This window comes from Xyrauchen texanus, chromosome 13, assembly GCF_025860055.1.
Source record: "Xyrauchen texanus isolate HMW12.3.18 chromosome 13, RBS_HiC_50CHRs, whole genome shotgun sequence".
In the NCBI taxonomy this organism is placed as follows: domain Eukaryota; kingdom Metazoa; phylum Chordata; class Actinopteri; order Cypriniformes; family Catostomidae; genus Xyrauchen; species Xyrauchen texanus.
In genome coordinates this window covers 16,108,549-16,132,794 of record NC_068288.1, presented here as the reverse complement: position 1 = coordinate 16,132,794, position 24,246 = coordinate 16,108,549, and the positions used below count along the sequence as shown (strand labels likewise).

The following is a 24,246-nucleotide window of genomic DNA, read 5'->3' as shown; positions in this document are numbered from 1 at the left end:
GTGGAGCGCGCAGTATACAATCTCAGTGCTCTGACTGGGCAAAGGAGATTGGCGTCGCGTTCGCTATCGGATGCTGGCAGCGCCGATAGGGAAATGATTTGTGCTCTGAAAGGAGTACCGATCACCTTGGGGACATAGCCGTGTCTAGGCTTAAAAATGACCTTGGAGTCACTTGGTCCAAACTCAAGACACACAGCGCTGACAGACAGTGCGTGAAGGTCTCCCACATGTTTAACTGATGACAGGACAGTTAGAGTTTTGAGTGAAAGGTATTTCAAATCCACGGATTGAAGCGGTTCGAAAGGGGGGGCTTTCATAGCTTCGAGAACTATGGAAAGATCCCAGATAGGAACCGATGGGGGGCGCGGGGGGTTCATCCTTCTAGCTCCCCTGAGGAAGCGGATGACCAGCTCGTTTTTTCCAAGTGACTGGCCGTGCAGGGGTTCAGCGAATGCCGCGACGGCCGCCACGTACACTTTGAGCGTGGATGGGGATCTGCCCTTATCCAGCAGCTCTTGTAAAAACACGAGCAGCGACGACACCCCACATGTCCGTGGGTCCAGGTCTCTATCGGAGCTTTTCCTGAACTGACCATAGGCCAAAAACCGGAGAGCCCTCGCAGACCGCGCCCCAACCAGTGTTGGACGCGTCTGTCGAGATTACTTTTCGGCGAGATAAAGCTCCCATCGTCACTCCCCGCTGATACCATTCGGCCACTGCCCAGGGCTGCAGAGCTGAGATACAGGTCTGAGTCACTCTGATCGGCTGGCGGCCCGTGGCCCAAGCCCGGCGAGACGCGCGGGTGTTTAGCCAATGCTGAAGCGGGCGCATGCACAGTTAACCTAGCTGAAGTACTGCTGCGGCTGAGGCCATGTAACCTAGCATTCTCTGAAATGTTTTCAGAGGCGTGAGGCTGTTCATCTGAAAGGACGCGGCTAGTCGCTGAACACGGCGCGCGCGCTGTGTAGATAAGCGAGCCGTCATCGCCATGGAGTCTAGTTCTATTTCAAGGAAGGAAATTGCCTGACTGGGCTGTAGTGAGCTCTTGGTCCAATTGACTGCAAGACCCAAACTGTTCAGATGACTGAGGAGAACTGTCCTGTGAGACAGAAGCTCCGTATGTGACTGTGCCAAAATCAGCCAATCGTCCAAATAGTTCAGAATTCGCAAGCCCTGACTCCGCAGGGGTGCGAGCGCCGCATCCATGCACTTCTTGACAGTACGGGGTGCTAAAGACAGGCCGAACGGAAGGACGGTGTATTGATAAACCTGGCCGTCGAAGGCGAATCTCAAGAATGGCCTGTGACAGGGATTTATCTGAATCTGAAAGTAGGCATCTTTCAGATCGAGAGAAATAAACCAGTCCCCCTGGCGCACATGCGCGAGGAGTTTCCTGATTGTAAGCATTTTGAACGGTCTTTTTGCGAGCACCTTGTTCAAAACCCTGAGATCTAATATTGGTCTGAGGCCGCCGTCTTTCTTGGGGACAAGAAAATAATGGCTGTAAAACCCCAACTCGCACAGAGAAGGTGGCACTCTCTCTATGGCCCTTTTGCACAGAAGGTTTTCTATTTCTGAACGAAGCATGCAGGCTGCTTCCGTGTTCACAGTAGTTTCGAGCCGCGCTCTGAAGCGGGGAGGGCGGCGATCGAACTGTAGCAAATAGCCCTGTTGTATTGTGCTTAACAACCATTTGGATATCCCTGGGATAGCTTTCCATGCTTTGAAGCGTAACGCTAGAGGGTGAATGGCCAAGTCGCCCTGATTGCCGCACACAGTGAGCTGAACAGAATGTGTGAGCGCGCTTACTGTGCTTATGCATGACTGCTCGCAGACAGCAGGGACAGGCTGTTCTGTGAGTGACTTCCCGATTGAGGTGAATGGGGAAAGAGTCACATCTGTGAAGTGATGCGCGAGCATAGTCACGGGCATGGGACTTACTTACAGAGAGGTGTTTCCTGGCCGTGTGACAGAGCGGGCAGAGAAGGGGCGCGCGCACGGATTCGTGGGCGCGTTTATTGACTCTAACACTCGAGCTGGCTGTGCCCGCTTTATGTGAGTGGGCTCTGATAGGGACACGGGAAGTGTAATGCTTGTGTGTAGGGGTGAACACTGGATTGTGGGCACATTTTCTACACATAAAGCATGTTTGCTTTTCACAAGATTTCTTTGAGTCGCCGTGAAAACGGCATTTGAGTGCAGGCAAGCGGGCAGTATCACCGGCTTGTTGGCTGCTGAATCCACCACTGCAGTAGCCTGAGAGAAGGGGACTGACAGGGGGCGAAGCTTTGATGGTGGTCCGGCCGCGGCGGGACTGAGCCGTCGTTTCCTTAAAGCTAGGAGGACTTCGGTTGCTCAGGTTTCAGCGCAATCTTAGGCCAAGGCCTGCGGGGGGGCGGCGGTCTGCGGCGGCTGTCTGAGCGCGTTCTAGGGCGGCCGCCCTGTCGACGCTGAGAAGTCTGGCTTTGCTGAGCTGGGCGCTGTGAAGAGGCTCGTGCAGGAGGCTGGTCACGTGGGCGGCCTGCAGAGGAGCTAGCGCGACGAGGCAGGAAGAGATTCATGGCTTGGGTGGCTTTCTGGACTTTCGAGAAACGGTCAACAATGCCACTCACCACGGAACCGAAGAGACCGGACGGAGAGAGCGGCGCGTTGAGGAACGTTCAGCTTCTCCCATGTCGGCTAGCGTTAGCCATAGGTGTCTCTCGGTCACAGTCAGCGCGGCCATGCACTTCCCTAAGGCTTGAGCTGCAGCTTTGGTAGGACGAAGGGCGAGATCCGTCACGCTCCTTAGATCTAAAACAGCCTCTGGGTGCCTGCCTTTCTCATCCCACTCTCGAAGAAGGTCCGCTTGGAGGATCTGTAAAACGGCCATGGAATGCAGAGCAGATGCGGCTTGGCCGGCGGCGGCATAGGCGGCCAGCATAGGCGCGGCCAACACAGGCGGAAGTAGTTCTGCAGGCCTTAGACGGGAGCACTGGCTTAGACCGCCATCTCGCGGAGGGCGGGCAAAGGTGTGCTGCTACCGAATCCTCGACCGGGGGGATGGAAGAGTAGCCCCTCTCGGTGGCGCCGTCCACCGAAGCAAGAGAGGTGGAGACATGGGATCGGGTCCTGGCCGAGAGAGGCACGTTCCACGATTTAGAGAGCTCGGCGTGGAGTTCCGGCAGGAAGGGAGCGCCCGGCCGCTGGCGCCGCGGCGACGGCTCTGAAGAAAGCAGCCGTCGAGTCTGTTGGGAGCCTGCTCAGAGGGCGGTGACCACTCGAGCCCGAGGCGGTCAACGGCCTGTGTGAGGAGGCGCGTTAGTTCTTCCTCGACTCCGGCGCGGGTCCTGCTGGATTCCTGGGCCGAGGAGGCGGCTTGGGAGCCACACCACTCCTCGCTGTCCGAAGCCATTATGGAACAGCAGCCCTTATCCTCCGCCTCGTCATCCGAGATGGCAACAGTGCGGCCGCTCGGCGGCAACTGCGCATCCTGGGGGGGGGGAGGGTGAAAGCGAGGCTCGAGGGAGAGGCTCCGGCGAGGTAGTCGCTTCTAACACCGGTTCCGGCAGCCTTTGGGAGCGGGCGCTCTTTCTGCGCGGCGAAACGAAAGGCGGTGCGGCGGCTTCGGTTTTGAGTGCTTCGAGTCGAGCCCGCAGGGTCGACATCGGAAGCTCCTCGCAGAGGTCGCATCCGCCATCAGCGAGGGCGAGCACTGCATGTTCCAGTCCCAGGCAGAGAGCGCAGATGAGGTGGCGGTCTCCGGCGCTGAGAGGGGCGCGGCATGAGGCGCAGGTGGTGCGAGGCATCTTTAAAAAGACGCTCGTTGCTCTTTTTGAGAAGTTCGCTGAGGAACTAGATTGCTCTAAAAAAGGATACGTCGCCGGATGGCGTAGCTCGCAGGATGGCTGAAGGTGGCGAAGACGGCCGGCTTCTTCGAGCGCTGTCCAAGCTTGCTAGATGCCCCTCGAACGGCGACGCAGCTTCTGCAGTTCAGAGATGCGAAGAGCTTCGCTGAAGAGATGAAAATCAGGGTTCCAGCCTACGAACTTACGCTTATATGCACTCTAGCCACACCATTCTGGCGGGCTTTGATACAGTGACAGCGCGGGCGCCTGTCATTGGACGCAAGTTCACTCAAGTTCGTCTATAGGCTGCAGCAGTTTCCGCAGAGCAACCAATGAGCTCGCTAGCTAGCCCGCTCAAGGTATGCAGCTGCTGCACTGCGTTGACAATGGATACAAAATTAAGGATAATTTTTTGGCTTCAATATCTCAGAAAAGATGAATCTTTCCCGTAGCGTAAGCTTGCTTACGCAATACGAGAGAACCTCTCGTAAGAGAACTGCAGTAGATGAGATAATGATCTAATAACAAAAGACAAAAAATTTTGGTTCGCAGATCACTGTGCCTTAAATTACGGTATTATGCCATTTTTTTATTTCATTAGACAAGAATAGGAGATACACTCTTAGATAAAAAGGTATTGATTAAGTTACAAGGCCATCACTGGGGTGCTATTATTGTTTTGGGTACAACTCTGTACCCTTAAAGCGATAGTTCACGCAAAAATTAAAATTCTCTTATCATTTACTCACCCTCATGCCATCCCAGATGCATTTTTCTACCTTTCTACAGCAGAACACAAACAAAGATTGTTAGAAGAATATTTCAGGTCTGTAGGTCCATATAATGCAAGTGAATAGGTGGCAACTTTTTGACTCCAGTGGATTAATTAATGTTTTCTAAAGCAAAACGCTTTAAGACAGATTATTATATAAATCTGTTTTTTTTTATAAAAATGTTCACTTCAGGCCAGCTCGTTGACAAGGGTGGAGTTCAAACTGTTTCTCGCATGACGCAAGTGCGAAAGCGTCCTCTACATAGATATTCATATGTAGATACCTTATTAGCAGCTGTTCCTGTAGAACGCAAAACTGTTTTCGTACAAAAGCAGTTTGTACAGTGGTCTGAGCAAAGAGCTCAGTCCGAGGCATTTTCTCCATTCTCTTGCATTCAAACCGATTCAAAGAGCTCTCCTTGTGACCGTTCCAAGATTGAGCTGCAGATAACTACTCCATACCTCCAGAATGATGCATCTGTGTATGAATATCTATGCTCCTCTTTTGTAAACACCACTGAACTGCCATTATTTTTTTTGTATTTAACATGCCGTTCTCGAGTGAACTTGCCAACTTGCTTACGTTATATTTTATTTGACCCTTGTGAATTTTTTGTAAATGTTTTTTTAAATATTGATCTATTCCTTACACACACCTAGTGTTTTGTTTCAGAAGACATTCATTAATCCACAATTTAATCTACAATTTTATGATGCCAATATGTGCTTTTTGGAGCTTTAAAAATGTGGCAAACTCTCAATTGCATTTTATGGACCTACAGAGCTGGTAAATTCTTTTATCAGTTTGTGTTCTGTGGAAGTAAGCCATACACATATGGAATGGCATGAGTGTTAGTAAATGATGAGAGATTTTCATTTTTGGTTGAGCTAACCCTTTAAGGAGACAAAAAGGCACATTTTTTAGTTCACAGAAGAACAAAAATACAAATGTACACAATAGGTCCAAAAACTAGTTCTAACATTCAAACAGAGGTACAAAGAAGGGCCAGCCCTCTTGAGGGTACAACCCCAGTGACAGACAGCCCTTGTACATTAAACATGTTTGGGAGGGAGGGATGGATGGATAGATAAACTCACCTATCCAGCACTCTAATCTGGCACAGGGTGATGTCTTAACTACATCAGGAGGGTCCACACCAACATTAAGACATAAAACTAGAGCCACACTCACTGTTTTCATCTGGAAGAAGAAAAAAAGAGAAAAAAACAATAATAGAGTTTTAACTATAGAAGTTCATCAGTACAAACTTTAGGATGGCTGGAGAAAGCATAGTCTGAAAGTGTATTGATAGGTAGAATGCTTAGCTAGGCATTGATAACATGTTTTAGCATGTTGTTTACATGTTTTAACACTTAGCAAGACAATGCAAGCATGTTTTAGCACTTCACTAGGTGTTGCTAGCATGTGTTAGCATGATGCTATCATGTTTTTTTAGCATGTTTTATCACTTCACTAGGTTTTGCTAGCATGAGTTAGCATGATGCTAGCATGAGACGGAGTCAAACGAGCCAAACAGGAAGTTTCTACATTGTTCTGATGCAAAGCTACGTGTTTTGCTACTTGGTTGCTAGGGTAAGCCCATGTGGTTGCTAGGCAGTTGCCAGGGTGATACTAAGGCTGCTTGCTGTCCTGAGTCATACAACCAACCATGAAGCCTTTGTGATATTCTGATCCTGGGAAACACATCTAAGCGATTTTAAATTGAAATCAATGGGGTTTGGATGCTAGGGTACTCTAAATAGTTGCTAGGATGTGGAAAAGAAGTTTCCATGACTATGCTTGAAGACTGATTGCTCACCCAATTGAAACAAGCCTACTCTCATGCCTCTAGGATATTCTGATCCGAAGATATAACATGACAAGATGTCTTGTCATATTAGGAAAAAAACTATTGTTTTCATGGGTGACACCCTTGACATAATATGCCTATGGGGCATTTTTGGGCCAGTTTTATATAGCATATAATATATATAAAATACATAAATATATACTACTGATGCTTTGCTTCACAAGCACCACTAACAAGTACAAAACCATACAAAACTTCGGCACCTAACTCGTTCAGTAACGTTTGCCGTAGGATAGACGAATGAGGTGTCAAATCGGCCGGCCTATTGAGGACACCTGTACTCTGACTTTTCTAAGGAGTGGGGGGTACGGTGCACCCCTGGGGGGCAAAAAAAACATCCTAAAAAGTCCCATTGATTAAACATTGGCAAGAAATTTGACTGATCAAAATATCATAGACATGAAGGACTTGGCTCATCTGAATTGGGATTCAAAGCACTTTTTATGCATCACCATGGAAACTACTTAGTAACACCCTAGCAACAATTTAGAGCACCCTACCAACCAGCCCCACTGACTTCCATTCAAAATGGCTGAGTGTGATATCTTCAGATCAGAATGTCCTAGAGACATGAGAGTTGGCTTGTTTTACTTTGTTGAGGGGGTGCACCGTACCCCCTATCCTTTAGAAAAGTCAGAGCACAGATGTCCTCAATAGGCCAATTAAGCACCTCATTTGTGGGTCTACGACAAACGGTAAGGGACGAGTTAGGTGCTGAAAAATTGTACAGAAGAATAATAAGTATATGAGATTATAATGGCGATGCTTTGCTTCGCAAGCACCAATAATAAGTATGTGAGATTATACTAGTGATGCTTTTCTTCGCAAGCACCACTAATAAGTACCGGTATGTGAGATTATAATAGTGATAGTGTAATTCTAATTGTCATAGAAGCCCCTCCTGCTGTCCTTTTCCAGAAGAGAAGGGGGAATACTCGCGGGTTACTCACGCAAACATGAGTTTAAACACACATTTATAATCCAGCGGTCAAACTTGCTCTAGCAATGTGAGGCGAAAATTTTCTTCACGTTGTATGTGAATGCACCATTAAACTCCACAATATTTTGCCAGACAACCGAGTGAAGCCCTTTCAGTTTGTTTGTTTTTGACATCAGCTTCACATCTCCAGAAAACAGCTCAATATATGGCCAAAAGTGCTTATTAAACTGTAAAAAGCTGCACTTTAATTATATAAATACAGTGGCAAGTAAAAGTATGTGAACCCTTTGGAATTAGCTGTTTTTCTGCATTAATTGTTCATAAAATGTGATCTCATCATCCTAAAAGTCACAAGTATAGATAAACACAATGTGCTTAAAGCAAAACACAAACAATTGTAATCTTTTGTGTCTTTATTGAACACATCCCACTAAACATTCACAGTGCTGTGTAAAAAGTAAGTGAACCCTTGGATTTAATAATTGGTCGATCCTCCTTTTGCAGTATTAACCTCAACCAAGCATTTTCAGTAGCTGCGGATTAGACCTGCACTTCGTTCAGAAGGAATTTTGGACCATTCTTCCTTACAGAACTGTTTCATATTCATATGCCATAATCTTAGGATGTCTGGTGTGAACAGCTCTCTTGAGGTCATTCCACAGCATCTCTATTGGGTTAAGGTCTGGGCTCTGACTGGGCCATTCCAAAAGGTGGATATTCTTTTTTTAAGCCACTCTGTAATAGATTTACTTCCATGTTTAATGTCATTGTCCCCAACATCTAACCCCTACTGAGCTTCAGCTGGCACACAGCCACCCTGACATTATCCTGTAGGATATCTTGATACACTTTTTTTCCTAATAAAAGTTATTTTTCCCTCCATGATGGCAAGTAGTCCAGGCCCTGAAGCAGCAACGAATACCCAAATCACGATGCCTGATGTAGCCTGGGCCACATCAGTGTTTATTTGTGCCCTCAAAGGGCCCTTTGAAAATGTGGCACCAGCACCTGCTTTGGTAGCACCCATTCAGTAACCAATAATATTACATGTTATGTGCATTGAAATGCACATTTGACAGTACAGAACTGATTTTGAGCTTGGGATGCAGATGAAAATTATGATATTAACAACAGTAACATCTGTGGCTAAATTGAAATATTCTGACAGTGTGACTAAGTTGGGTCTTCTTTACAGATTCCTTTAATCAGGCTCCTACTGATTGAACTACAGTCATCTCTTGGAGTTTCTGTAGGCATACAAAACAACTTACATTATCCTACAATCAGAGAGCACTACAAGAGTACAGATTTTACACAGATGGAAAACAGATAGCTTGGTCCATAATTATAAAAATGCACCATAGTTCTTTCATAGTATCCATAGTTTTAACAATGATATTTGTAATAGTTCATGGTAACCATGGGTAAAACCATGCATGACTTCTCACTAGCATGATTAGTAACTATTGTTTCTATATAAAGAACATTGGCATTTTTGCAATGAAAAAACAGCCGTCTAAATTCATTTAGAAACTTTTTCTGCCACAACTAACATAGTTAATACATTACAGTTGGTGTTACTACAGTAAATCCATGGTACATTTTTGTAAGCCATTTTCGGGTTTATGGGGAATGCTGGCGTGTTTGGCTGCCGCTCATCTCACCATTTAAATGTTTATTTACTTATTTTACTGGTAGCGCAGATTTTCAGAGTCTCGAAGTTTTAAGTTTTATATCAGAGCACTATTTTATATTTTCTTCGTTGCGATGTGGGATTACCTTTTAAACTTTCAACTGCTATTATTATCTGTTAGCGTCCTATGGTGGAGACAAACCTGCTGTCGCCTTGCCCAGGATTTACATCACTTTGAGGATACTGTGGATGCGGGTCCCGTCATGGCTTTAAGGTACACTGCACAGTAGCAACTGAATTTAAAATATAACTATTATTTGCTGTGAACTTTGCCAAAATAATGGAATATTGCATCCAAAACGCTACATACATTGCATTTCAAGACACAGTTTTGTCTCTTCATCTTTGACTGCCATCTCTATTCTACTGTTTCAGCGGAAAGACAAAAGACTGATTTATACTGGTGTTGACAAACAATTTGTCATCACTTCCATGTCTGGAGGTTTCCCAGTCTTCTTATCTGTCTTCAAGTCTGGTTAAAACCGCGCTATTTAATGCATGCTCTGTGAATAATAAGGCTCTGCTGTTATAGGACTTTATAACAGAAAAAACTGTTTATGCTTAACATAAAAATGGCATAAACAGAGTGATTGTTCCCTCTTTAATCAAATTACTCCCACAGGCTATGGGTTGTTTGAACTCCCACGACTCTCTGGCAGAGGTGGGGGTATTATGGTGCTTCACAACCTAAATTACAACACAAGTCTTGCGTCTGTACCATAGTTCACTTTATTTGAGTGTCACATACTGAGTGTCTCTGCCCCTAACACTACCATCATTGCTACAGTCTACAGACCTCCAAAGACTAATGAAGCCTTTTTGTCTGAGTTTGCTGAATTGTTGTCTCTGCTGTGCCTCAAGTTCAAGAGAATTCTTATTTTGGGGGACTTTAACGTCCACATTGACTCAAAAGATTCAGTATTGACAAAGGACTTTCTGTCTTTATTGGAGCTTTTGATTTGATCCAGTTATTTTTACAGAGGCTGCACTTAAATTACAGCCATATTAATGTTACATTTTAAATAGAATTAATAATACAAATATTATTTTAAAAAGAGGATATCTGGAGCAGGTACAAAGTTTAATTTCACCTCGGGCTGCGTGTGCTTCTTCCTTCTCTCACTTACGGCACATGCAGGAAAATGTCCTCTCACTAGACAAGAAAACTCAGCAAAGTAGATATGAAATCACTTCGGTGGTGGTGCTGGAACGAATTTTCCAAAAGTCCCTATGGATGTTTTTACATTAGATTCTTCTTTAAATCTGTGCGTGCTTGTACGTTATTTGTCCACTGAGCAGGCTTTTTTAAGTATGAATAGCTGCCTCAGGTGAGTCAAGTCCCGAATTTCATCTGGACTTTGACGTCGTGTTAATTTTGCTCATGAAAGAATTTATGCTTTTGAGTAAGTAGCCTTGAAAATTTATGTTTTAGGAAAGGTATGCCATTTTTTAAATATGCCGATTAGGGATGAAGGCTATTTTCAACAAGGTGCCGACTGCTTAACTGGTTAAACAATCTTTTATTCTGTGTGCACATCATGTTTAGAATACATTAGGTTTATTTTAGGCTACTTGTTCTATCCTATAGCTATTATTATTGTTATTGGTTAACGTTCTTTACACAACAGCTGTCAAATTAGATCAATGGCTAATGCCCAACTGCAAGTCATAAAATAACTTTTCAGCAAATTTTTTTCTCTCTCGTAGATTTGGCTTAGTCTACCTGATAATTAATTTCAACAATGTCCTGACTGTTTTAATATGTTAAGTACATTTTACTTGCTAGAACATGCTTGGTTGCTCTATTGGTCCTGCACTATTGATTCAATTGTTTTCAATAAATATGCCTGTCAAATATTCGCTAACGTTGATTCATTGAATGCATGTAATTTTCTATATTTAATGTACAATGAGCATAATGCAAGGCAAGCACGTCGCAGATCAATGCCCCTTTTCAGTGGAATTTAGCATCAGATTTGGAATAGATTAAATATTATAAATGGGTCACAAAAACATGTTTTTTTCTTTTTGGTTGGTTGGTTGGTTTCTTTTTAGACTAGTCGACTTCAAACTTTTCATTTAAACATCAGTGAGATTAGTCATTCCGCACATCCATTCTGGACGGCCACTTCTAGGTAGAGTAGCCACAGTACTAAATCATATCTATTTACAGGCAATTTGTCTAACTGTTAACAGATGAATATCTAAGCTCTTCAAGATAACTTTGTGACCCTTTTCAGCTTTATGCAAACAACAATTCTTGATCGTAGGACTTCTGAGGTCTCTTTTTGCGAGACATGGTCCAAGTCAGCAGATGCTTCTTGTGAATAGCAAATTCAAAAGGTTTAAGTTCTTTTTAATAAGTCAAAGTAGTTGTAACCCACACCTACAATCTCCTTTCATTAATTGGATGCCATATTTGCCATCTTCTGACTCTAATTAGCTTGTGTAGGTGTTTTGGGTTTAGTTTTAAAACTGAATGATATCAACATTGAACATTATTATATTTTTTTTTAATAATTAGTAGATGAATTACATGTAGGGATACATGCAGTAGTCCCAACAAGCATTTTCTTATTTTAAATGAAAATGTGTTTTTTTAGTTGGTAAATCTTATTGAGTTGGTCATCTTATTAAGTAGATCATCACACAAAAAGTGTGGGCACCCCTGGCCTAGGGGTTTGCATACTTTTTTCCAACCAACACTAAATATTTGAATGATGTATTCAATATGTACAAGAACAATATAATAATTTGTGAATTATTAGTTAAAACAGATAGTGTTTGTTAATTATTGTAATTTAGATTAAGATCAAACCAGATTTTAAGACAAATAATTTATACATAAATGCAGATAATTAAAAAAAACGGTTCACATACTTTTTCTTGCCACTTTACATATACTTACAGCATTATTTTACCAGGGATATTCTATTGAAATTAAAATCTCTTTTCAGAGTGATTTTTCTCTTAAGACTCCAGTCACGAATTAATGATGTACCGAGACATATCATCTGGAGTTAATTCACTACACCAAAGATTGACAAAGCTAAATATGACATTTATAGTAATAATAGGTTTTTGTAGAGTTTGATATACAATCTATATCTACAAAACTTCAATCTACAAAAATTGTGAAATTATTGATTTTCTATAATAAACTTTTTTTTATTATTATATGTTAATAAATATTAAATTTAAAAATATATATTTTAATGGTTCTTTAATCTGTTTTTTTATAACTTTATAAGTGTTTATTACAGAAAATTACAATATTCTGAATGAATATTATCTTGAAGGATGTCAACACATTAAAAAACTAAACATAATCTATGCTAAAGAGAAGAATACATGAAATGTACACATTTAATAGTGTCATTGGGGGCTGAGCCCCCTAAGATTTAAATCCTAGAATAGCCCCTACCACTGGGATTTGAGTACAATAAAGATATAGATCTGTTACAGGCAGAGCAAAAAGAAGGGATATTAAAAGGAATTGCTGGCAAAATAGGGATGCATTTAATATAAAGTATATATACTATAACTACAGTATACCTAGCACCATTTTATTTTAACAGCTGCACTATTATAACTAGTACACCAGAGTACTTTTTCACTTTGCTCTTTGTGCAAACAGGACATTAGTTGGCAGTGACTTTTTTATTTTGCTCTTGATGTGAAGAGATCTTAATATGTACAATATTTCTGTGCTAAATATAACTACCACTTCAACAGGGCCTCCACTCATCCTGCTGAGTTAACTGGTTTTCTCAGATCTTATTATTAAACCAAAACCTGCTGGGCAATGTTAATCACAAAGCTGAATCCAACTTCTTTTTTGATGATATGAAATTAGAAAACGATCGGAAAATGACAAACCATGGAGCTGGGAAGTCAGCAAATATATTTAATAGTAGCCCAGGTTTGAAATTAGCACCCACCGCCGCAAGTCACGACCCGCCAAATGCGGGTTGCCTATTTAATGCAGTAGTGTGTAATTTTGCTCATTTTCCAGTCACTGTGGCAGAAGTGCCGTTAGACAAAGACACTTCATTTCATTTTTAAGCACAGACGACAAAAAAAGATGTCGATGCACGTGTCTGATTCACTGTGCGAAGTGTGAGCGTGTCTCGTGGAACACACTTATGTAAAAATTTTTGCAAGAATAGTGTCTTCTATGAGAATACTGCACAGGTGCTACGGTGCTAATCTAAGGTGCTCAGAGTTACGTTTGCTTTATTTCCATGGAAAGTAAAAAATGTCAGTAATTTTAACAGTAAAATACTGTAAAAATATTACAGAAATAAAATGTTAATTGATTAACAAATATTAAATTTAAAACATACAGAAAAATGTTTTAATATATTTTAAAAGACAATACAGTATTTTTTACTATAAAGTTATGTAAAAATTTAATTATTTAAATGTAAAAATAAGATTTTCCTGTATAACTAGTGGTAACATGAACAAGAGAGTACATGTAATTTTTTTTTACAGTAAATTATTGTTCAAATTACAGTGAAAAACAGTAATCGGCGTTCCCATAATTCCCTGCACGACCCATTACATTTCATTATATTTGTAATACCAGTTACATACATTGGGGTGTTCTGTGTTATACTTGATGTAGTTTAGTTAATGTTTACTGCATTACTTAAATCTCATGTGCTACCATGATGGTGTTTATTGGTTAATGCTCCTGGAGGCACTATTGATGAACTTCATGTCAACTTCATCATGTGCCCTTCTGTAGTTACTATGGTGATTAACAAATACCTTATAAATTAAACAACAGATTTGTACAGTTTCAGAAGGCATGTTTATAAAATGTTTTACTGTAAATTTAACAGAATTATTATTATTTTTTTACAGTGCCAGCATGTAAATTACAACAATTTTAAACTGTAAACAGTACAGGTTGTTCTGTAAAGTGGTTTACATTTTAACTGTATTTTTTACATAATTATTCTGGCAACCAAAGCTGCCTGATTTATTTTGTAAAAACAACAGAATTTTTCTTGGTTGTTTTTTTTTTTTACAGTGTGCATTTGTGAACTCTGCAGGTTCACAAATAATAAAATAAAATAAAAACTCCTTGAACCTAAAATTTATTTATATGTCAGTAATCATTATTATTATGTTTACATGTATAATTTTTATTAGATCTTAATATGTGCAAGTTATTTTCCACCTGTTGTTGTAGACGGATACTTAATTGTGTGATGGCAAATGAGAGGTGGTTAATTATACACATTTTTTGACCTCTTCGTTATTTAAACTTTTAGTTTGAAATGCAATTGGAATTTAGAAATATCTTTGGATTAAGTTTTTCATGTTTCAATAAATGGATTAAATTTTTCATGTTTCAATAAATGAATTTAATTTTGAGAGCAAAATCAATAAAGCAAAAATATTACATATACCCTCGGCAGTGAGGGTCAGGGGCCTTGACGATATAATCACATTTTATTTTATAAAAATATTTTTAACATATTTCTTGAGTATCACCCAGCAGTTTAAAAAAAATACATTTGACACTTTGCATTATGAGTTGTGTTTAATGATTCCTTCGTACACTTATGAAATAACATCATTTGGTAGGTTTGCATTGTCTTTTCAATAGAACAAGTTCAGTAAGGCATTTAAATATAACTTAAGCAGGCTATAAACCTATGACTTTATTAAATAGTTTTCGTTTTACATTTTATGATTTATTTATTAGAAATGTGCTAATGCACATATCTTTCCTCTTGATTGCTGCGCATGTCGCCCTGGCACAGGAGATAAACTGTAGGTAGACGTTTGATGGCGTTTCATGATCATCCAAATAAAAACCTCCCAAACAGAATAGATAGTCAGGCCCTAATGATTGAATTTATCTACTCTACTCCAGAGCACAAGCCCATCCTCAGTGTAGGCTACTGTAAGGAAGACACAAGTTTTTTTAATGTATTTCTTTTTGTTTATTTTCTGTTTTATTTTGATTATTTAGTTTACTTCCTAAAATTGCCCAACAGTCATTTTTAAATAGCGTGCAATATGTATGTTTGTTCTGCTTTTTGTTTTTTTGTGTGTTTTATGTGTTTGAGTTTGGTTTAGTTTTTTTACAATGTGGTATTTCATTACTACTCCACCCCAAAACATCTTCCCGCGTCCCTGCCAAAGCCTGTGAAATCATTCATGCATGATAGAGGACATTTTTGCATCGGATTTTCCTCAGTGCTTTTAAGGATGTAGATATGGATGTTGATATTGTGTTTTAAGGGCAGGAACACCCTCTGAGAAAACAAACCTTCACCTTCCGATTACATTTTTAACTCTAGCCTGAGGACAAACTCCTTTACATGCAGACATGAGCTCTAAATTCAAACTGCAGTTCAGTTTTCTGCCATTACAGTGCAGATGCTTTCAATTTCCTTAAACCCACCACACTTCTGATTGATTCCTAGGCACCAGCAATTCTGGAAGCACACAGCAGTAAATACTCATGGGATTCCACAGGATACCAGAGGGCTCAGTTTCTTTTCTGGCAAATAATGTATTTTGTAATTAATATTTCACCAGATAAAGCCTCAAGGAAAACAGCCACTGATTAAAGGCTTAAAGGTCTGGGGAAAAACTGAGTTGAATACTTGGATGAAAACTTGAGGTAAAATCAGATTTTATCAGTGAGAATTTATGGGGGTCGAGAGGTACAATCTAGAATCACTGAACTGTGACACTTTAACCCGAAAGATTAGCCATATGTACAGTGTGTAAACATGAGTGATTTATGTGTTCTTCAATTGATTTAAAGTGTTTTTGTGCCACCATTAAATGCCTTTCAGCTGCAGCTATTCCACATTCTAATTTTAAATTAATTCCACTTCATTTTAACACTTGAGCCTATTTAACCTATTGCATTTTATCTCTTGATTCTGTAAGTTTATGCATATACTGTATGAACATGGCAATTGCACTCGGATGCGCAGCAAAACAATCTGTTCATGTGGTTTCGGTCCGAATGAAAATTAACTGTGGAGCAGTTTGCTTGTGGTGGGTTGAACATTCCAGGTGGACCAGCGGAGAAGAAATCAGTTGGTTAGTTTGTCAATAATTAATAATAAAAATGCTGCTATAGCTTTATGGCGACTATATTAGATATAGCTACAGGTTTAAAAAGGGAGTTGCTTTAAGGGGTCAAGAAAAGCTATTTTTAATCATTTGATTATCTTCCCTGAGGTCCACTGATAATGTCAGTAAAGTTTTTTGCACCAAAACTGTCATAGTTTATAATAAATTATCAATTTCCTCCTTGTCTCTGGCCCAATGTCTGAAATGCTCAGATTTGATTTTATTGGGTAACATCGTGCAGCTCCTCAAATACTGCCATATTTGATTGGAAGAGAATAAACAAGCTCTCCAAAACATTCTAAATATAGGTGTAAATCGGACGTTTCATTACAATATGATGTCAATTCTCTTAGCCTGCAATGTGATTTGTGAAACTCTGCCGAAAGTCTGCCGTGATACTATTCCGATATTATGTGCCTATTTTATGGAATCAATTATAAATATTTTGCCCCAGGGAGGGGCTCTCTCAGGTGGAAGTGACCAATGAGCCCGAATGCAAAATAATAAAACTAAATCTTGGGTAGGCCTTAACCCACCTTTGTCAATCGGCCAATGTAACTTATTGAAATTGAACATGGGATGCTAACCATTCCAAATGAAGAACTTCACTATGCTATCAAATTGCTTGAAATAAGAGAGGGGGACATATACAGGGAGACACTGTAACAGGTAGTTGAATTTTGAATACAAATAATTTTAATAACATTAACCTTCCTAATCATCGATAAATGTAATCAAGCCCAACTGTCCACATCATTTGAAAAACGTTTTATAAAGGGATCAAAATTAACAAGTTTGCTGGGAATAAAATTCCCAAATACTTAATACCATGTTTGGGACACTGGAAAGTGCCAACCTGGAAGGCTGTTACTTGAGTACCCTGTCAAGTCAAGTGGTTTTTATTGTCGTTCAACCATATACAGTTGGTAAAGTACACAGCGAAACTAAATTTAGGGAGCACTGTCTTGAGATTCGCATGGTTGAAATCTCCGGTGTCAATAAACAATCCGTCAGGGTGAGTGTTCTGCAGTTCGCTAATAGCCCCATACAGTTCACAGAGCACTTCCTTAGCATTAGCACTGGGGGGGAATGTAAACTCTGGTTATAATGACAGCGGAGAATTCCCGTGGTAAATAAAAAGGTCTGCATCTAACAGTCACAAGCTCCACCAGCGATGAGCAGTAGCTAGAGACTAGCATAGAGTTCTTGCACCATTCCGAGTTGATGTAAACACACAAGCCACCACCACAAGTCTTACCGCACAGAGCTGCATTTCTGTCAGCACGAAACAAGGAGAGCCCGTCTAGCTGAATGGTGGCGTCCGGAACTCTGCCACTGAGCCACATCTCCATGAAAACAAAGTCAGTCGGATGTAGTCCAGTTTATTGTCCAGGGAGCAAACATTTGAGAGCAGGATAGACGGGAGAGCCGGCCGGCTAGGGTTTGTTTTTAGCCTAGCATGGACCCCCGCCCTCTTGCTGCACTTCTGCTTCCTCGCACATCGCTTACGACGTCCTCTCCCCCAGCCACAGGCATCACAGACGCCGAGGACTGGAGGCCTGGTCTCCGCAGCAAGCTGAGGTCACGTAACTTCTCCTGTAGATCATTATGCTGCTTGGTTGTTGCATGTGTCTTATATTTGAGCAGCGTCTGGTGATGGTAAACACGAAAACCGGTTTTTCCGATGTCGGTGTGCCATAAAAAGTAACAAAAATAGCACCATTTTGGATCTGGATGTGCCGCTGCATGCCACCGTGCCGCCATCATGGATTATTTCCTCACTGTCAGAGCCAAAGCTTAGGATTAAGACCAATTGACATTGTATCCTGAGAACTTGGAAAAGGAATTAATAATTCTGTGGAGGCAAGCCATAGATCTAGTAGGGTCAGAGACGTCTAATAAAATATCATCTGCATAGAGTAGAAGCTTATGTCCTCCTTTCTAATCGCGGCTGCTAATGGTTCCAGGGCAAGACAGAACATTAATGGGTAAAGTGGGCAACCCTGCCGGTTGCCCCTATCCAGAGAAGAATAATCTGAAATAAACCCATTTGTTAGTACTGCCACTACGGGGTGTCTATAAAGTAACTTAATCAAACCAATAAAAGTACTCCCGAACCCATATATTTCCAAAATCTTAAAAAGATAATCCTATTCTACCATATCAAATGCATTTACATTTACATTTATGCATTTGGCAGATGCTTTTATCCAAAGCGACTTACAGTGCAATTATTACAGAGACAATCCCCCCGGAACAACCTGGAGTTAAGTGCCTTGCTCAAGGACACAATGGTGGTGGACGTGGGGTTAGAACCTGTGACCTTCTGATTAACAGGCCTGTGCTTTAGCCACTACGCCACCACCACAACAGTGATGCCTTTTCGGCATCAAGTAAGATGGCAGTGACTGGAGTCTGATCATTCGCTACTGACCACATGATATTGATGAGACGCCTAATGTTATCAGAAGAGCTTATACCTCGAATAAACCCCACCTGATCTATATGTATAAGAGATGTCATAACTTTACTTAATATGTTAGCCGATAAATATTTTTTACATCTAACTGGATCAGGGAAATTGGATGGTAGCTTTTACACTGACTTGGATCTTTGTCCTTTTTAAGAATCAAGCCAGACCGGGCTTGTGTCATGGTTGGTGGAAGCTTTCCATTCTTTAATGATTCTGAATAAACTTCTAACAAAAGTGGAGCCAATTCTGTAGCATAAGATTTGAAAAACTCAGCGACAAAGCCATCAGGCCCCGGAGCCTTGCCAGTAGGGAGGGCCTTAATTACATCTTCAAGCTTCTCCAAGGTTATCTAAGAATCAAGATAAGAGTTCTAATGGTTCCACAAATGTTCTAATATATTCATTAGTAGACAAAGACATGGAACTATAAAGATCAAGATAGAACTCTTTAAAAGCATTATTAATATCAATGGCCGAGGTAAAAATTTCACCACCAGCAGATTTCACAGAAGGAATTGTAGAATTCCCTACAACTGAAAATAGTATTATATCTATATTTCAATCGGGATAATTCTCTGATGCCATCAGACAACATACTGTTCATCTCTGCCTCTGCACTTTTAATATTTACTTCCAGCTCCACAAGTTCTCGTGGTTTGGATTTTTTGATGCATGAGGCATCCTGTATGATCCGACCTCTAATAACCATCTTAAGTGACTCCCAAACCACAGCCACAGAGGATACTGAGGACCAGTTGGTCTCAATATAAACATTGATTTCAGTCTTTAACGTTTGTTGGAAATCAGGATTTTGCAAAAGGGATACATTAAGGCGCCAACTATATGATTTCTTTTTCTCTGAATGTGGCAGTACCTCTAAATTCACCAGGGCCAAAATGGTCTGAAGAACAAAATTTATAGTCCCTAAAAGATTAATTAAAAAGTCTCTAAACATTTATAAGACCTAGTTTTTTTTACAAATCCTGTGAAGTGTCACTGTTGCTCTAGGGGGCCTACACACCTCTGCTTCACCACGATCAAGGACCGAGTCCATCAAAAGACCAAAATTCTCCACCAAATACTACACCACAATGGGTGCCAGTGGCTTGTAACATCCCCTCAAGATCTATAAAAAGCCAAGATCACCAACGTTAGGTGCCAAAATCAACACCCGCCCCTGAACTTCAGCCAAACCAACAATGACTCTTCCAAATTATTATTAATCTATTTAAGAAATTTGAATTGTAGATGTTTATTTATCAATATAATGATTCCCTTGCTTTTACTTGAGCCAGCACCAAAGAAAACATGACCACCCCACATCTTACCAAATTTTCCAGCCTCCTGCGGGGAAAGATGTGCCTCCCGAAGGAACACAATATCATATTTCTTATGTTTAATAAAGGAAATAACCAACTTTCCATGGGGTGCCCCAGCCCATCCACATTCCATGTGGAGAGAGATAACATCTAGGTTACGGATGTAACCTCCATCCCCTGATGGAGGGAACGAGACGTTGTGTTGAAGAAGCGACACTAGGGGTCTCTCTTGAGCGCTGAATATGACTCTGATCTATAAAAAAAGGCCAATGAGAAGTTGGCAGACAGTATTTGCATACCCCGCCCCCGGATATATGGGCATAAAGGTGAGGAAATACGTTGAGTTCATTCAGGATGTTTCTGAGGAGCCGGAAATGGTCCGGCCACTACAGTGGCTCGGCTCAGCGACGTTGCCGGGAAGACACAAAGTCTCGTTCCCTCCATCAGGAAATGGAGGTTACATCCGTAACATAGACATTCCCCATCTGTTGCTCACTTCAACGATGTGTCGAAGAAGTGACACTAGGGGTCCAATTTAAATCACGCCGTGCGCTGAGCCGTGTACATGTACTTCTGACACAGGAGAGGGCAGGTCTTTGACGTGCACAGTCGAACCAGCTTTGTCAGACTGCACGTACCCTTCCCCAATGCCCCAAAACAGTCGTCGGAGTCCTTCCGGTTACCCTAAGCAGGGGAACAAGGCGACGGGTAACGGGCCGAGCCAGGCTGGGCCTCTTTTCTCTCTATGTTTCTCCCCATACAGCAATAAATGGCCGGGGCCCTTACACGCATCGAGGGAAGGGGGTCTTACCCAGTTTCCTATTCTTTCAGGGGGAAAAGAAGGGGAGGGAAGAGTGGTGAATACATCACATGGGTTTTTTAGGCGGCATGTAGAAATGGCGCAGTGGTAGATCCAGCCTCACTAGGAGGGGGGAGTTGCTACAACATGGCGACCGAAGGGCAGCTGGGACTGCCTAAGGGACATGCGAGTCCACTCGCAAGGGGACCGTACCATGGAAAATACACACAGGGGGAGTCCATGTAGGAGTCCTACCCTGTGGAGCACCTATTCCAGTACAGGGTAGATTAAGTACCCGCAGTGGATTGGGTCGTCGAGTTCCTCCGCTGAACTGCGGACCCACAAGGGCAAGGGAGGAATCATCCAGGGAGTGGTATCTCCTGGGAGAAAAAGTGCACAATTTTACCTCAGTGAGGGAAAGGGCGCTAGGCGCAAGCGATCCACCCTGTCAGTCAGTCAGTGTGTTACTGAGTTCTACTGGCTCGGACCTGAGAAAACACAGGACAAAACTGACTCAACCCGGAGATTGTAGAATCTCGCAAAGGTATAAGGTGTTACCCAACCCACTGCTCTACATATGTCTGTTAAGGAGGTACCCCTGGCCAGTGCCTAAGAGGACGCAACACTCCTTGTTGAGTGGGCTCGGAACCGCAAAGGGGCACGGCATGGGTGTGATAGGCTAATGAAATGGCTTCCACGACCAGGTGGGAAAGCATCTGTTTGGAGACAGTGTTCCCTTTCCAAAGAGCTGCTCAGAACGTCTAAAGCTCTGCGTGCGGTCCAGATAGGTAGGCAAAGCACGTACCGGACACAGCAACGAATGGGCAGGAACCTTGGGCACGTAGCCCGGTCGCGGTCTTAGGATCACATATGTGTCTGCCGGACCGAACTCCAGGTAAGTGTCGCTGACAGAGAACGCTTGCAGGTCCCTGACCCTCTTGATGGAGGCGAGCGCGATCAGCAGGGCAGTCTTAAGAGAGAGGGCCCTGTGTCAAGCAGCTCAAAGGGAGGTCTCTGGAGGCCCGCGAGGACCACCGAGAGGTCCCAGGAGGGGAACAGAATTTAACCTCCGGGCGCTTCTTAGGAACCTGATGATTAAGTCGTGCTTACCCAAAGACTTGCCGTCTACTGCGTCGTAGTGGGCCGTGATAGCAGCGACATACACCTTTAGGGTGGAAGGGGACAGCCTCCGAGCAAATAAGAGCACTGATCTAACTGCGCACCTCTGTGGTTCTTGGGCCTGGGAAGAAAACCAATATGCGAACAAGCGCCTATTAAGGGCGTAAAGATGCCTGGTAGAAGGGGCTCTGGCTTGGTTGATCGTGTCTACAATGGTAGGTGGTAGACCAGCTAGATCTTCCACGTCCCATCCAGGAGCCAGAAGTGGAGGTTCCAAAGGTCTGGGTGCGGATGCCAGAGTGTGCCCTGCCCCTGAGAATGAAGGTCTTTCCTCAGGGGAATTCACCAGGGAGGGGCTGTCACGAGGAGTACGAGGTCCAAGAACCAGGCCCGGGTGGGCCAATAGGGAGCCACTAGTGTGACTTGTTAGTCGTCCTCCCTGACCATGCACAGCACCTGTGCAAGAAGGTTCACTGGTGGATATGAGTAACTGCGCAGCCCGCAGGCTTGCTGTGTGCCAGTGCGTCTGCCCCGAGGGGAGCCTTTGTTCGGGCATACCAGAGTGGGCAGTGGGAGGTCTCTCGAGAGGCAAACAGGTCTACCTGGGCCTTACCGAACCGTTCCCAAATCAGCTGGATCAACTGGGGGTGAATCCTCCACTCTCCGCTGGCCAAGCGTTGTCGTGACAGTGCGTCCGCTATCACATTGAGGTTGCCGGGGATGTGAGTGGCACGCAGCGATCTGAGTCGATCTGAACCAATCTAGATGCCGGACGCAGGTTAAGATGTGTTTCCGCGAGAGCATTTTGAACGGGAGTTTGAACAGAGCCTGATTGAAAACTTGTAAGTCCAAGATTGGTCGTAAGCCACCGCCTTTCTTGGGTACAACGAAGGGCTGTAGAAACCCTTTGTAAAATAGCTCAAGGATGGGCAAGGAGGCGGCGAGAACCGGCTTGTCAATATAAATGATAATTTAATGAAAACTTAAACCAAAACACATAAACAAACACACACGACGGACATGCCCATAATTCTCTCTCTCTCGAACCATCGTCACCGGCCGCCTTTATCCCTCGCGCGCCTCATCAGGCCGATTGGGGAAATTTGACATTCAGAAAATTTCTGAATGAACTCGACGTATTTCCTTGCCTTTATACCCGTATGTCCCAGGGCTCTACAGTGAGAGTATTTCACTCGCATTTGCCCCTAAAAATAGATATGTGCGAACTGGAAAAATTATTTACGAGCACAGTGTGCGAATAAAGATTACAAACGGAACCCCCTCCCCTTTTTAAGATAATTGTTTAAAAATTACAAGACCCACATTCCACAAGCGGCTTGTGCCAAACACAGTAGAGTTTTCTGTGATGACGCGGTCCAGTCAGAGAGTGAAAGGTGAACAATGGGAAAAAAGTATCGGTATAGGTCGACATCGCATTTTATTTTAAGCAAAAAAGAGACGAGGAGAAAGAGGAATTTACCGAGGGGGATTCGCAAGGTCCAACTACTGAAGTCTCTTCACAAGGTTTACCAGAGACGGCTAACGTTAGGGATGCTGATAACAACGTTAGCGATGCTACCGTGACCCCAGCTGTCACTTCAATGTCCACTGTAGCCGGTGGAGGGAGAACACATAGATTCAATGCAAATTGTCTCAAAATTTTCCCATGGCTAGAGTTGGAAAACAACATCATGTTCTACAGATATCGTAGAGGGCAGAAACAGGTGGGCATCTCGTCCTTCGTGTCAGGAAACACGCATCTGAAATAGTGATTGGTCATTTGCGAACGAGTCGGCTCATGTAGGTGAATGTTGGGAGCCGGCTCGCATATCAGAATCTATTTATAAAAATATTTAAAAACAAATTAAGATACGAATAATCAAAAGATTTAAAAAAAAACCGAATTAAATAATATAGTCCTCAATGCTCAAGCGCACACATTAGTTCTGACTGTCCGCTCAGACTAAAAGCCTCAGCTGTTGTTCCTGTCAATCAGACACGCAGTGTCAACCAATGAACCAAAGATGCGTGAGGGAGGGCGGAGCAAACTTATGCTGTTCAGATTGTATTTGAATTGTTACATTTATATGCATTTTGTTTATATACATTGAAAAGTTATACTTTAAATGCACACGTGAAATAACATCCTTCTTTTTTACATTTATTTCAATTTGTGGGATGCTGCAGTTTTGCAAATTATTTATTTTTCTTTGATATGGTGCATTATTCTATTATCAGTACCGCCGCTACCAACATGCATACTACGCAGTTTGTGTAGGGCATCAACTCACTAGGGGAGCACCATCTTACCTAGGATGGCA

At 42.4% G+C, this 24,246-nt stretch overlaps 1 protein-coding gene across 2 annotated transcripts in view; it reads right to left on the bottom strand.

Annotated features, from left to right (window-relative positions):
• The window catches only part of rptor (regulatory associated protein of MTOR, complex 1), a 287,332-nt gene that overhangs the window by 225,557 nt on the left and 37,529 nt on the right, over positions 1–24,246 (bottom strand). For both annotated transcript variants that reach the window (XM_052141047.1, XM_052141048.1), the window contains exon 3: positions 5,698–5,800. In XM_052141047.1, coding sequence (XP_051997007.1) covers positions 5,698–5,800 — 103 coding nt within the window. The remainder of the gene's footprint in view (positions 1–5,697; positions 5,801–24,246) is intronic.